The sequence below is a fragment of the Notechis scutatus genome, chromosome 1 (genome assembly GCF_049901735.1).
Source record: "Notechis scutatus isolate UNSWTSFEM ecotype Mainland chromosome 1, rNotScu1.2, whole genome shotgun sequence".
NCBI lineage: Eukaryota > Metazoa > Chordata > Lepidosauria > Squamata > Elapidae > Notechis > Notechis scutatus.
In genome coordinates this window covers 49,646,902-49,659,776 of record NC_142009.1, presented here as the reverse complement: position 1 = coordinate 49,659,776, position 12,875 = coordinate 49,646,902, and the positions used below count along the sequence as shown (strand labels likewise).

At 41.7% G+C, this 12,875-nt stretch overlaps 1 protein-coding gene across 2 annotated transcripts in view; it reads right to left on the bottom strand.

Moving 5' to 3' along the window:
• Window positions 1–1,011: 1,011 nt before the first annotated feature.
• Window positions 1,012–12,875, bottom strand: part of VASH2 (vasohibin 2) — a 36,577-nt gene continuing 24,713 nt past the window's right edge. The window contains exons 8-9 of one of the 2 annotated variants that reach the window (XM_026682861.2): window positions 12,693–12,731; window positions 1,012–1,975 (exon numbers count right to left, since the gene is read on the bottom strand). In XM_026682861.2, the coding sequence (XP_026538646.2) occupies window positions 1,903–1,975; window positions 12,693–12,731 (112 nt within the window). In that variant the 3' untranslated portion in view covers window positions 1,012–1,902. The remainder of the gene's footprint in view (window positions 1,976–12,692; window positions 12,732–12,875) is intronic. The other variant, XM_026682871.2, reaches the window with a different exon arrangement.

The following is a 12,875-nucleotide window of genomic DNA, read 5'->3' as shown; positions in this document are numbered from 1 at the left end:
AGTTGCTAGTTGAGAAATGCACTCACATGCCACTCTGATCTCTTAACTTGTACACTAGAAACTTGTATTATGGTTACGAGTAGATAGGAAGTTACTGTATATATTTTGAGGGAATCTGGTTGCATTAAATTAAAATTGCGTTGGGAAATATGTAACAAAACTAGTGGGTTATGTTGAGCTACTATGCTCTTGCCTACTTACCTCTTTACTTATTTACCCAATTACAATAGGAATAAGAGAAGAGGATAGGATTATTGTATCTGGGTTACAGAAATCTAAATGACCATTAGATGGCATCAAAGAACATCAGTTTGAAGCCATCTGATGGCCATTCAGATTTTGCAATCCAGATATGGTAACTAGTGTTAGATCTGCATCAATTCACAGTTATTCAGCCGCCGCCAACCCCCTTTCCCAATGAACAAGCTAGTGTTATTTATCTTTTATCCAAAATAACATATCCTTGTTGCATTGTGAAGATAGTTCCCTTTGGGCATGGATTTATTTATTTATTTATTTATTTATTCATTTTGATTTGAATTCAATGTCTATAAATGGTTGTTTTCTCCAAGCTGACTGACTTCAAGTGGAATGTTTGATTATGATAAAAGATGTCAAGACATCTGCACAACATAAAGAATAGTGCATTCTTAAGATTCTGGTATTGTTTTAAAGGATTAAACACATAAATTGACTTTTACGACAAAACAATGAAAATAATCTTCAGTATGATCCAAAGGTTTCCTTTTTTTCTAATCTGGAGAATGCTCTCAAAGCAGAATGGAAAATGCCTATCACACATGTGAAGCACCAGTGACATACAGAAAACAGGATTAGTACTGGCAGACTCTGGGCTTCTTTTATACACAAGACCACATGGAGTCACACCAGAACCATTTGTGCTTTGACCATGAGATTAAGACTATGTGACAAAAATACTGCAAAAGGTTAGCTATTTGCTTCTTTTGAAATCATTATTAAATCTGGGTTGTTGTTTTTTAAGGTAGACCATTAACTTCAACAGTTTGTTCAATCCTTAACAAAAGGCTTCAGTGCTTTTAAAGAAACACCTCCTTATCATAATACTTGAAATTCCTTCACTGTACACATGCACATAAGGCAGAAGGGATGGGCTCTGCTACCAGAAAAACTGGGAACACAGTACAAATCCATTACAAAATCAAAATACTGTTAGTTTTGCATATTTGTAGTAAAGATTCTTGAGGTAATGTTGATATTTTGAAGAAGAGGGGGGAAAAAGAAACCCCAACCACATAAACTCTTGCTATTTTATTGCTGAATGTCACATTAAATGAGGTCCGACAGCAATTTCTGTTATGTCAAGCTCCACTGAAAGAGATCGTAGAGTTGCAAACTTCATTCTTTTCAATGGGACTCAGACAATCAAAGTTGATGCCAGGCCATGCCTTTTTCTGAATGCAATTACCACACACCCCCGCCCAGCATTTTTAAATACCATGGAGAAAAATACTTCCAGCATTTTCTAATTCCTACAACACCACACGATGCTCCAAGCCAACAGAAAAGAACCACCACAGAAACAGTAATTTCCTTTCAAAAGAAAACCAAGCCACATTAGTATCACCCCCCAACACACATTTTTCAACTTGATGGAGATTAACAGTATTATCAGAGCTGAAGACGGTTTCTAATTTCTCTTTTCCTTGATTCCACTTCCCGAATTGAAAAATAAAAAAAACAAAAACAAAAATACCACCATAGTCACTTCTAGGATTCCTACTTTCCTGGTGAAATCATAAATAAAAACCTTACACGTTCATAATAAATAGTCATAGCTCCCCACCCCCACCCCCCACGTATCACAAGGTAAAGTGCGGCAAGAAACTCTCCAGAAGCCACGTGGTTTGGCCTCTGGTTTTCTCAGATCCGTAGCTGGTAACCAACTTCATTCAACGTAGAAAGGTCACCCCCATTTTTTTCCAAACCAGCTGGCCTAAAATCAAGAGAGAGAAATCAAAGTTAAAGCTTAGAACTAAACAACATGAAATATCAGAACAGGACCACTGCCAACAATTGCATCTGTATTAGTGATTGGCCTGTAATGCAGCCTTCGTGTTAATGTTTTCTAAGCTATATACACTAAAACAGTGTTTTTCAAATTGACAACTTTAAGAAGTGTGGAATTCAATTTCCAGAACTTCCCAGCCAGAAATAGCATCTTAAAGTTGCCAAGTTGAAAAACATTTGTCTAACCAATGTAAATCACTTTCAGGGGCATCCAGGTAGGAATGAAAAAGTCAAGATAATGGCCTCAATAAATGGAGGCCCTAGCCTTTGTTTATTATGTGCCACATGCGTATAAGAAGGGGCAGGAATTTGATTGGACAGTCTCACTACCATCTTGATTCCCACTGCGGATGCTCTGTTTTTCACTTAAAAATTGTTTAAAAACTACTCTAAGAAAATTAAGAAGTTCTCTAAAATTAAGTATCAAACTAGATATCCTTACAGCCTGTGATTATCCATCATGCTTGGGATTTTTAAACACAAGATACTCCCGCATGAAGAGACAATTTCACCATGACTGGTTTAACCTTTCCCTCCCTCATGCAATACATAGCAATTAGTTCCCACTGATCTGTGTGACTATTGACATTGGCCTCAGCAGCCTTACAAAATGAACTGTTTCCACTATTACCATATTTCACCATTTGAGGGCTTGGATGACAGGTGGTCCTCGACTTCATTTACCATTCATTTAGTGACCATTTGAAGTTACAACAGCACTCAAAAAAGTGATTTATGACCATTTTTCCACACTGTTGCAGCATCCGCATGGTCACATGGTCAAAATTTGGGCACTTGGCAACTGACTCATATATATGACAGTTGCAGTGTCCAGGGGTCATGTGATCACCTTTTTGTGATCTTCTGACAAGCAAAGCCAATGGGGAAGCCAGATTCACTTTACAACCATGTTACTAATTTAACTACTACAATGATTCACTTAGCAACTGTGGCAAGAAAGGTCATAAAATGGGGCAAAACTCACTTAACTGTTTTGTTTAGCAATATAAATTTTGGGCTCAATTGTGGTTGTAAGTCAAGGATTTCCTGTATAACTTTCATCCTTCCCATCTAGTTTTCACCGCAGCTTTAATGACTGCAAGATCTTTGAGCCATTTTCTTTGGATGGTCTCACTACACTGGACAGGCTGTTAATTTTAATTTCACATCTTCAGCAAATGGCACCAGATAAGACTTCCCAAAGATTTTAGGGTTGGTAAAATCTTCCTGAAGAAGAGTTCATCTCCTGATGCCTTTATGGATCAGCCCTATAATTTTATTAAAATAACACAGAAGTAGTCTGGTATTGCCTTCTTCCTGGATATTTCTCAGACTTTTCAATCCAAGCTGCAATTTGAGATTTCCTGATAATGTCTTAGTCAAGCAAATAACTAAATCCAAATTTGTCAAGATCAGCTATTGCTTCCTGGTTATCTGCAGCTACAGCTTTTTTCCCCGCCACAATGGGGAAAACATCGCATTTGACATCCCATCTCTGAATAAAGCCATTTGAAGCCTTTGGTCCTGGCACTCCCAAAGTTGTCATTTTCAAACAAATTGGGAAATGTGGTGATACTGATATGTGACATTTTTGAAGCAATGCTTGTTTTTGCAAGTTACTATTATTTTTAATTACTTTTCAAGTCTCAAAATGTAATTTTTTTAAAAAAATTGCCTGATTTAAAATCAGGAAGCAAAGCCAAAATATCAGCCAGAATCTGCACTGAAGCCAACAAATCCCAGCTACTTTGTTCAACAGGTTTTTGTACTGAAACATACTACACTTTTTTTAACATCTCAAATTCAGCAAGGACTGATGCTTTGGAAATTGCTGCTATTGCTGCTCTTCCTATGCTGGTTTTAGAAAGGCCACTAAAACAGGCTGGGGAGATTAGAAATGTTGTGATTACTCCTGTAATCTGGAGTTTGAACTAGAGTGTTATCTCTGGCACTATATTTTATATTATACAGGTAATCCTCAACATATGACCACAATTGAGCCCAATTTTCTGTTGTTAAATGAGACATTAAGTCAATTTTGCCCCGTTTTACGACTTTTCTTGCCACAGTTGTTAAGTGAATCACGCAGTTGATAAGTTAGTAATCTGATTGTTAAGTAAATCTGGCTTCCCCTTTGACTTTGCTGACCCCCAAGTACACTGCAACTTTCATAAATATGAGCCAATTGCCAAGAATTTGAATTTTGACCACGTGAACATGGGGATGCTGCACTGGTCATAAGTGTGAAAATGGTCATTAGTCATTTTTCTTAAGTGCTGTTGTAGCTTTGAACGGTCACTAAATGAACTGTTGTATAGTTATTTGTGATTTATTGTGTACTTTTTAATCACATTTACATAATAAGGTATGTAAGCCACAGAGATAAATTCAAGTGCAGTAACACATAAGCCCTGTAAATAAGCAAACAAATAGATATTAAATAAGTAAAATGCATTAAATGCTGCCATTAGCAGTGTTATTTTGCTTAATGTTAGATTTTCATTTGTTGGTTTGCATCACCAAATGTCAGTGTTTGGCTACCAAATTTGAATGGCAAAAGGGCTGGAGTGATGATGGGAGGGGGGTCATATGAGACTTTCAGGATGAGGATTGATCTTCCCTACTTCACTGGCAAAAACCAGCCAAGGGTAGCCTGTGCTTGTTACACATGCATATGCACACACAGTCCTGAGCATTTTGAGAGTAGCTTGTAATGCTGTATTTGGGTAAAAGGAAATCTAATGTGAACTTTGAGCCTGGGAGAAGCTTACTGAATCTCATGGCTAGTTGACACAAAACTGATCATATCTTGCTATGGAAGAGGTGAAGTTTTCCCCACGGTGTTGTAGTTAGCCGGCAGCAGGTGCGGACGGCTGAGGAGAGCGAGGACTCAGAACCATTAGGGAGTGGATTGCTGCCTTCACAGATTGTGGGGGCTGGCAGCAGTGAGGGGGAGGTTCCCAAGGAGTCTGTGCCAAGTGCGTGTGCGCGCAGGACTGTTCGCAGGAAAGAGCAGCTACAACAGCACGGGTGACTCGGGAGTAAGGCTGCAAGGTAATGGCCCCTCCTTCAAGAAGATAAAAGGCAGCTGTGAAGCGAATGGTCTTTGTAGGAAGCAAAGACGTTTTGAAACTCAGCCTCGTGGACATTACGGTTGGTATTTGAAGACTCTTGTGTTGTAAACTATTTCTTATCTGTTCTTTTTTGGCAGCCTTGCAAAACCTTGGCAAGGCTCTTTTTTGTTGGAGCTAATTAGTTGGAAGCAGCCTTTTATCTGTGAAGAAACAGGATTCATAGATGAAACATTAAAAGGTTGTGCTGCTGCCTTTGTTTTGTGTTTGCTCTCTTGGAACCAGGTTAGGGGCAGAACACACGGTGTATGCCAAGTTGCTTATTCAGTCCTTGCCAGACCAACTGTGCAGCCCAGGGGCAGGTTAAGTGAGAGCCTGTTTCATACCGTGTCACTTCAGCAGCTACTTTTACCTTGCTCAAATAAAAAATGCACAAACGACAAGTCAAAGCACCCTTGTTGGAAGTTACTTCTGCAGAGGATGTTGGAGGAATTGAATTACCCAGGAATAAAAGTTGCAACCTTCTACTTACGTTACTAAAAAAATCTTATTGCATGAAAGGAGCATATTATGTATTATAGTTGAAAAATGATAATCACCAGTTTTTCAGTGGCTTTAGGAGACCTTTTGTCTCCTAAAAAACTGTTTGAAAATTGCTAGGCGCAGAAGACTACTTAAGAAACCTTTTAGTCAATGTGCTACTAAGCGAAGCACATACATAACCAATGCTTTAAGAACATTTTTTCTTCAGCATCAGCACATTAATAAAAACTAGCACCATATTTTAAGAATCATAGTAAGTTTAACTCATTTATTTAAAGAAACATGATTTGAGGATGGGGAAGCTGCAGCTCCCAATCCTTAATGAACTAAATCGCTCTACCTATTCTGAGATGAAAATCCAGGATCCTATAGATCAGCAATATGTAGAGGGCCATTGTTCTGCATCTCTACTAATAGATTATAGCAAAATACCATATTATGAAAATCACATACTCTGTAATAGTATGTGGGAAATACCTCTGAAGTCAGGGCAAAGAGGTCTACTAAGGGAACAGTTTGATAAGAGACAGCACAGCCCACATATGGATAGTGTGCAGAGCAAAAGGCTCTGAATAGACCCTCTCTAGTTTCTTGGGAAGAAAAATGGGAAGAATTGTACTTTCAGACATGCATGATTCAGTCAACATAGCTTTACAATAAACTAAAATTAGCTCAACTGGTTGTGATTCCTACCTGGTTAACCCCAATGAGGTCAATATCAAGGAGGCCACACAGAATAATCCATGACTCTAAAAGAGATAATCAAGGAAGACTTTCTAAAGGAGATGAGAAGGGATTGTAATTGTGTACTTGCAAGATGTAGAGTAGACCCAGCCTCATCGGATAAACCAGATAGGAATCAGTACAGTACAGTGCTGTTCTCAGCTATCCCATTTTCTTTATAGTCCAACAAACTAAGGATGGCCCCTTCTGAATCACTTGTCCCATCCACTATTAATCTGTAGACTAAACTGTCTCATCTCTGATCTTTCCCTTGGCAGTGTCTCCTTGCCAAATCCCTCAAAGTCTTTTCCACAGACCATTACACACTTTAAGCTAACGCCTTGTGGGCATTTAGTCCTGATAAGAGAAACTCAAATATCTTCCTGTGGCGTTTGGAAAAGACTGAGCTGAAGTCTTCACTCCGGTCCGTGTTTCCAGCGGGAACACGGGCCGTTCCTATTGGCTGATGCTGTTTGACAGCCAGCTATAAAAGGGAGCTGTCAAACGGCATCAACTGTTGTCCGCCAGCTGGCTGCCTTGTTAGCGCGGCAGCTGCGGCAACCCTTTATTGTTACAATAAAGTAAAAGCTGAAGTTCTCTCCGTGTTCGCCTCAGGTTATTCCGCCGCTCCACAACACTGGCGACGAGGGCGGGATACATATAAGAGGCAACCGGGCAAAGAATCGCTGAGCGAAGTCACTACAAAAAAGAGCCGAAGTCACTACCGAGCTGTATGTCACTTTAAAAGCTTACTGTCACTATTCGCAAGCGCGAATTTCAACTTTCCTCAGAAGATCCAGCACCGCTGAGTCGAGATGACTTTGAACCCTGCATTCCCGCCTTTCAGACCGACAGCAGAAACATGGGAATCCTACAGAAACTGATTTGACTGTTTTCTAGATGCCATAGACCTCGCTGACATTTCCGACCATAGGAAAAAGTCCTACTTTTTAAGTTTTTTGCGGAGCCACAGTGTTTGACACTGCTACGGCATTATTGGCTCCACGTACAATTAAGACTGTTCCATGGGAAGAATTGCAGGAAATTCTTTCCAACCACTATTCCCCTAAGCTATCCTGAATTGCCAGGCATCATGCTTTTAGGAGACAGATTCAGACTGAGGGAGAGACTATTAGTGGGTACATGGCTGCCCTACGAACAGCTGCCTTGCATTGTGGGTTTAGAGACGATCTGGAAGACATGTTATTAGACCAACTAGTTTGTGGAGTCAGGGATTTAAGGCTACAAAGGCGTCTATTGGCTAAAGGGGATTTAACCCTTAAATTAGCAATTGAAGAGTCTCAAACTGCTGAACTATCAGCACTTTCAGCAGCAGAAATTCAGGGAAATCCAATTAGCCAGAGCAGCTCAGCCATCCATTACGATGAAGCCTCCACAGAAGAAGGCTATGAAGAGGCTAATGATGTAAATCGCCTCAGGCAGCAAAAAACCAGTCAAAGGGAGAACAGGCCAAGCCCCAATCTACCTCCACGGCCTCAGCCCATTTGTCTAAGCTGTGGGGGAAACCACCTCAGGGCATCCTGCAAGTTCAGGAATGCCATTTGTCTAAAATGCCAGAGGAAGGGTCATTTAGCCAGGATCTGTCAAGCAGGAAAGACTTTTGCCCAAAAGCCTCAGACAACCCAACAATTCCAAAAACAAGTTGAAGACTGTTTTACCTGCTATCAAGCGAAGCTGACTGACAAAGACTCTAACAAAATCAGTGTTTTTGTTTCTATAGAAGGGAAATCTTGCAGGATGGAGGTTGACACAGGCTCAGCACTGTCCATCATCTCATGGAGCACCTTGAAACAACTACTTCCCAAAATGGCTAAGAAGAAGCTTCACGGCTGCCAGTTAACCCTACGTGATTGCCAAGGCAGAACCATCTCAGTCATCGGAAAAGGCAAGTTTTTTGTTCAATTTCAAAATTTTAAAGGTCACTTGCCTTTAGTGGTAGTGGATGGTGCCCTCCCTAGCCTGTTGGGGTTAGACTAGTTCCCTGCCCTTGGCCTCCATATAAGTGGAATCCACTCTATTACAAATGCTGAAGTGGACACCTTGTTTAATGACTATGCTGATGTGTTCAGCGAGGGGCTGGGCTGTTATTCAGGAACCCCAATATCTTTCAACTTGGACCCTCAGGCAATACCAATCTGTTTAAAGCCTCGAAGGGTACCTTTTGCAATCCGCCCCAAATTAGACATGGAGCTTGACAAATTAATTAAACAGGATGTATTAGAGCCTGTGGACTTCACAAAATGGGAAACTCCAATAGTGACACCCCTGAAGAAAGATGGTAGCGTAAGAATCTGCGCAGATTACAAGACGTCATTGAATAAATATTTACAAATCAGCGCTTATCCAGTCCCTGTTATCCAGCACCTACTACATTCTTTTGAGCCAGGAACCATTTTCGTGAAATTAGACATGTCACAGGCCTATCAACAGTTTCCTGTTGATGACACAGTTGCTGAACTACAAATTATTGTAATGCACCGGGGCGCTTTTAAATGTAGGTGCCTCCAATTTGGCGTAAGTGTGGCCCCAGAGATTTTCCAATCTTTAATGGAAAGACTTCTTCAAGGATTACCAGGTGTAATTCTGTATTTTGATGACATTTTAATATCTGCCCCTGACAAGTCTCAATTACTGCAAAGAGTCAGAGGAGTCCTCGATCGTTTCAGGAAGCATGGTCTTAAGCTAAAAAGAGAGAAGTGCCCTATTGCCACCCCACAGGTAGAATTTTTGGGATACAGAATTGATGCCTCTGGTATTCACCCAATCGAATCCAAAGTAAGGGCTATTCACGAGGCACCCACGCCAACTAACAAAACTGAGCTCCAGGCCTTTTTAGGACTTCTTAACTTTTACGCTTCATTTTTGCCACATAAAGCTTCCGTTGCAGAGCCTCTGCACAGACTCTTGGATAAGCAATCCCCCTGGCACTGGGGACCTAAGGAAGCCCATGCTTTCCGTGCAGTCAAATCATTGCTCACATCCGATGCTGTTCTGATCCAATTTAATGAGCATTTTACCTTTAGTTTTAGTAGCAGATGCTTCTCCTTTTGGCATAGGTGCCGTTTTAAGTCATAGACTGCCTAATGGTTCTGAGGCACCCATTGCCTTTTTCTCCAGAACTTTTTCCCCAGATGAGCGCAACTACAGCCAAATTGACAAGGAGGCTTTGGCTGCAGTTGCTTCTGTCAAAAAATTCCATGAGTTTCTATATGGACACTATTTTGAGTTGGTTACGGATCACAAGCCTCTGTTAGGCCTTCTGTCAGGTGATAGACAAATTCCTCAGATTTTGTCTCCAAGGATGACCAGGTGGACTTTATTTCTGGCTGCCTATTCCTATACACTGGTTCATCAAGCTGGCAAGAGTCTCTGCCATGCTGATGCTCTTAGTCACTGCCCCCTGTCTGTTCCTGTGGAGGATCCTGCACCAACTAATGCTGTATTCCTGATCAACGATCTCAAACTTCCCATCACCGCCCTTGATATCGCTGCCCACTCTGCCAGGGACAAGGTAATCGCCCAAGTCCTTGACTGGGTGGGAAGGAGGTGGCCTGCAATTCCTTATGCCCCCAAATTCATTCCTTTCAAAACTCTCCAGCAAGAACTGTCTTCTTTGAAAGGCTGTTTACTTTGGGGAACTAGGGTAGTTATCCCTTCCAAGTTGCAAGCCTCAGTTTTAAAGGTCCTGCATGAAGGGCATCCCGGCATTGTCAGAATGAAAGCCCTAGGGTTATGTATGGTGGCCGGGCATGGATGCTCAGATTACAAGTTGGGTGAATGCTTGTCAGCCATGCCAAGTTACCAGACCTGCTCCACCCACATCCACTCCAGGCAGGTGGGAAGATTCTGGGACCCCTTGGTCCCGGGTGCATATTGATCTGGCTGGCCCCTTTCACGGGCGTACATTCCTGGTGATGGTTGATTCTTTTTCTAAATAGGTAGAGCTGACCTTGATGACCACAACTTCAGAAGCTGTCACTAAGGCTCTATCAAGGATATTCGTTACCCATGGCCTCCATGACACTACCGTGTCTGATAATGGCCCCCAGTTTACTTCCTGTGAGTTTGAGGTCTTCCTAGCTAACCTGGGAATCAGGCACGCACTTACAGCTCCTTTCCATCCTGCCAGTAATGGCCTGGCTGAAAGAGCAATCAGATCTGCTAAGGAGGTCCTGGAAAGGCTTGGGCCCATAGATCAGCACTATAGGCTTGCTAAGTATCTTCTAACCCAGCACATGACTCCCTGTGCCACCACTAATAGGTCCCCGGCTGAACTTCTCATGGGTAGACATCTGTGGAGTACTTTAGACAGACTCCATCCATATTATGCCCCAGTCATGCCCCTAGGATCAAATAGCCAGGCAAGGGAGTTCGCTGAAAATGACCAGGTCTATGCCCGGAATTATGCGGGACACCCTTTGTGGATGCCTGGGCAGATTGTGGTGGTAACCGGTCCTAAGTCTTACAGGGTCCAACTGCAAGACGGGCGCATCTGGCGCTGCCATATCGATCAACTTAGAAGACGTTGGAGTTCGTCTGCAGATGGCCCTCTAGACGTTCCTGCAACAGAGAAACCGCCAGCGCCCGAAGAAACTTCCCACGAATCTGACAGGAATGCAAGCCTACCAGAGCAGCCATCTGTCCCTCGCCCAGAGACGCCTGAAGCCAAGACGCCAGCTTTGTCTGCACCAGAAGTTGCCCAACAAGCAGAAAAGTTCCTTCCAGCAGCAGCTTCGTCAGAACCTAGAAGATCTGGCCGCCTGCACAAGCGCCCGAGTTATCTGAACGACTAAGCATGCTCCGTTCTGGGGGAAAGGAGTGTGGCATTCGGAAAAGACTGAGCTGAAGTCTTCACTCCGGTCCATGTTTCCAACGGGAACACGGACCGTTCCTATTGGCTGATGCCGTTTGACAGCCGGCTATAAAAGGGAGCTGTCAAACGGTATCAGCTATTGTCCGCCAGCTGGCTGCCTTGTTAGCGCGGCAGCTGCGGCAACCCTTTATTGTTACAATAAAGTAAAAGCTGAAGTTCGCTCCATGTTCGCCTCAGGTTATTCCGCCGCTCCACAACACTTCCTTTCAAATCATATGCTAAAAAATTAAAGGATTGAATCTGCAGAACCTCCTTGGATTTGGAAGAGGTTCAAGACACCAGCCTCTAAACAGCCTTGACAATTCCAAACAACAGGAAAGCTACAGTTAGCACTCTGAAAGAGGCTGCTTGTTCAGCTGACATCTTAGTCAAAGAGATATCCCCCTCACCAGGCATATGTGTCATCCTAGCACCTGTGAAACAGCCCCAGATACATGAGGCTGAAAATATCCCCTAAAAAGGCAGGAAGGAGATTGAACAGAGATTTGTAACCTCTGATAACTATAATTATCCAGACACTAAACATGGAGAATTCCAACCAAAAGCTCCCAAGAATATTACACTATGAATCCATGTGTAAAATAGCAACCTGCAGTTAACTGAGCAGCTGCTATGAATGCCAAATTATATTTAGAGAGGGAGCTTAGAGAAATGTTTGGCTGTTTAAGGAACAAATAAAAAGCCTTCACAGTAGCTCAGCTAAAGGAGGATGTAACTATTGTTAAATTGCATGGAGTTCTTGTGGATGTTGTCACTAACTTTTCACTGTTTTATTCCAGAGACTGGCTACTCTATTTGATTTTAGGGACAGATTTGGAATTCAGGAAATGTCTTCTGGATATTCACACAAAATGGCTGCCATACAAGGGCTTGTCTATTGACAACATGGCTGCCAATGGTGAATGATGTCCCTGCTCTGCTCTCAGTCTCACTAGTTTACTCTTGTCGTTTCTTTTTTCCTGGACAGATGGGTTTATTTCCAAAGGGACCAATTCATCATTAACATTTTTTAAAGAATGTCTTGTGATCCTCCGCATTCCTATAATGGTAGGGAATGACATTCTGCTTTTCTTTTATTTGAAAAAGGTTTTACTTAAAAAGTTTGGGAGCTGAAATATTGGCAGGCCTAAGCCCCATAAGCATGGGCACTTTACTTTTGCCCACACCCCAGCTGCAATTTAAGGATCTTCATGCAAACCTTCATCTATACATCCAATGATATCTGTATAGCTACTTATACTACAGTCATGATGCTTCAAGAAATATTGACAGATGTACTATCCAATTCCAGCACTGCAATTTCTAGACATGTCTAGCATTTTTCATTTAGAAATAAAGTTTGGTCAATCAATTTATAATTTATTTTCCAAACTTCAGAATACTATCACTACGAAAGAACATTCAATTGATACCTGAAGACTCCTGATAGCCGAATAGGACTCAGTTTCTGCCTAAAAAGATTGAAAAAGCAAAATCTGCTAAGATATATATTTTAAAATATTGACTACATTTCAACAATTCTCTTCTTCAGTTTTGCATGTTCTATTCAAGTTACTTAGCATTACAGCACTAATGTCAACTTATTTTGGCAATTT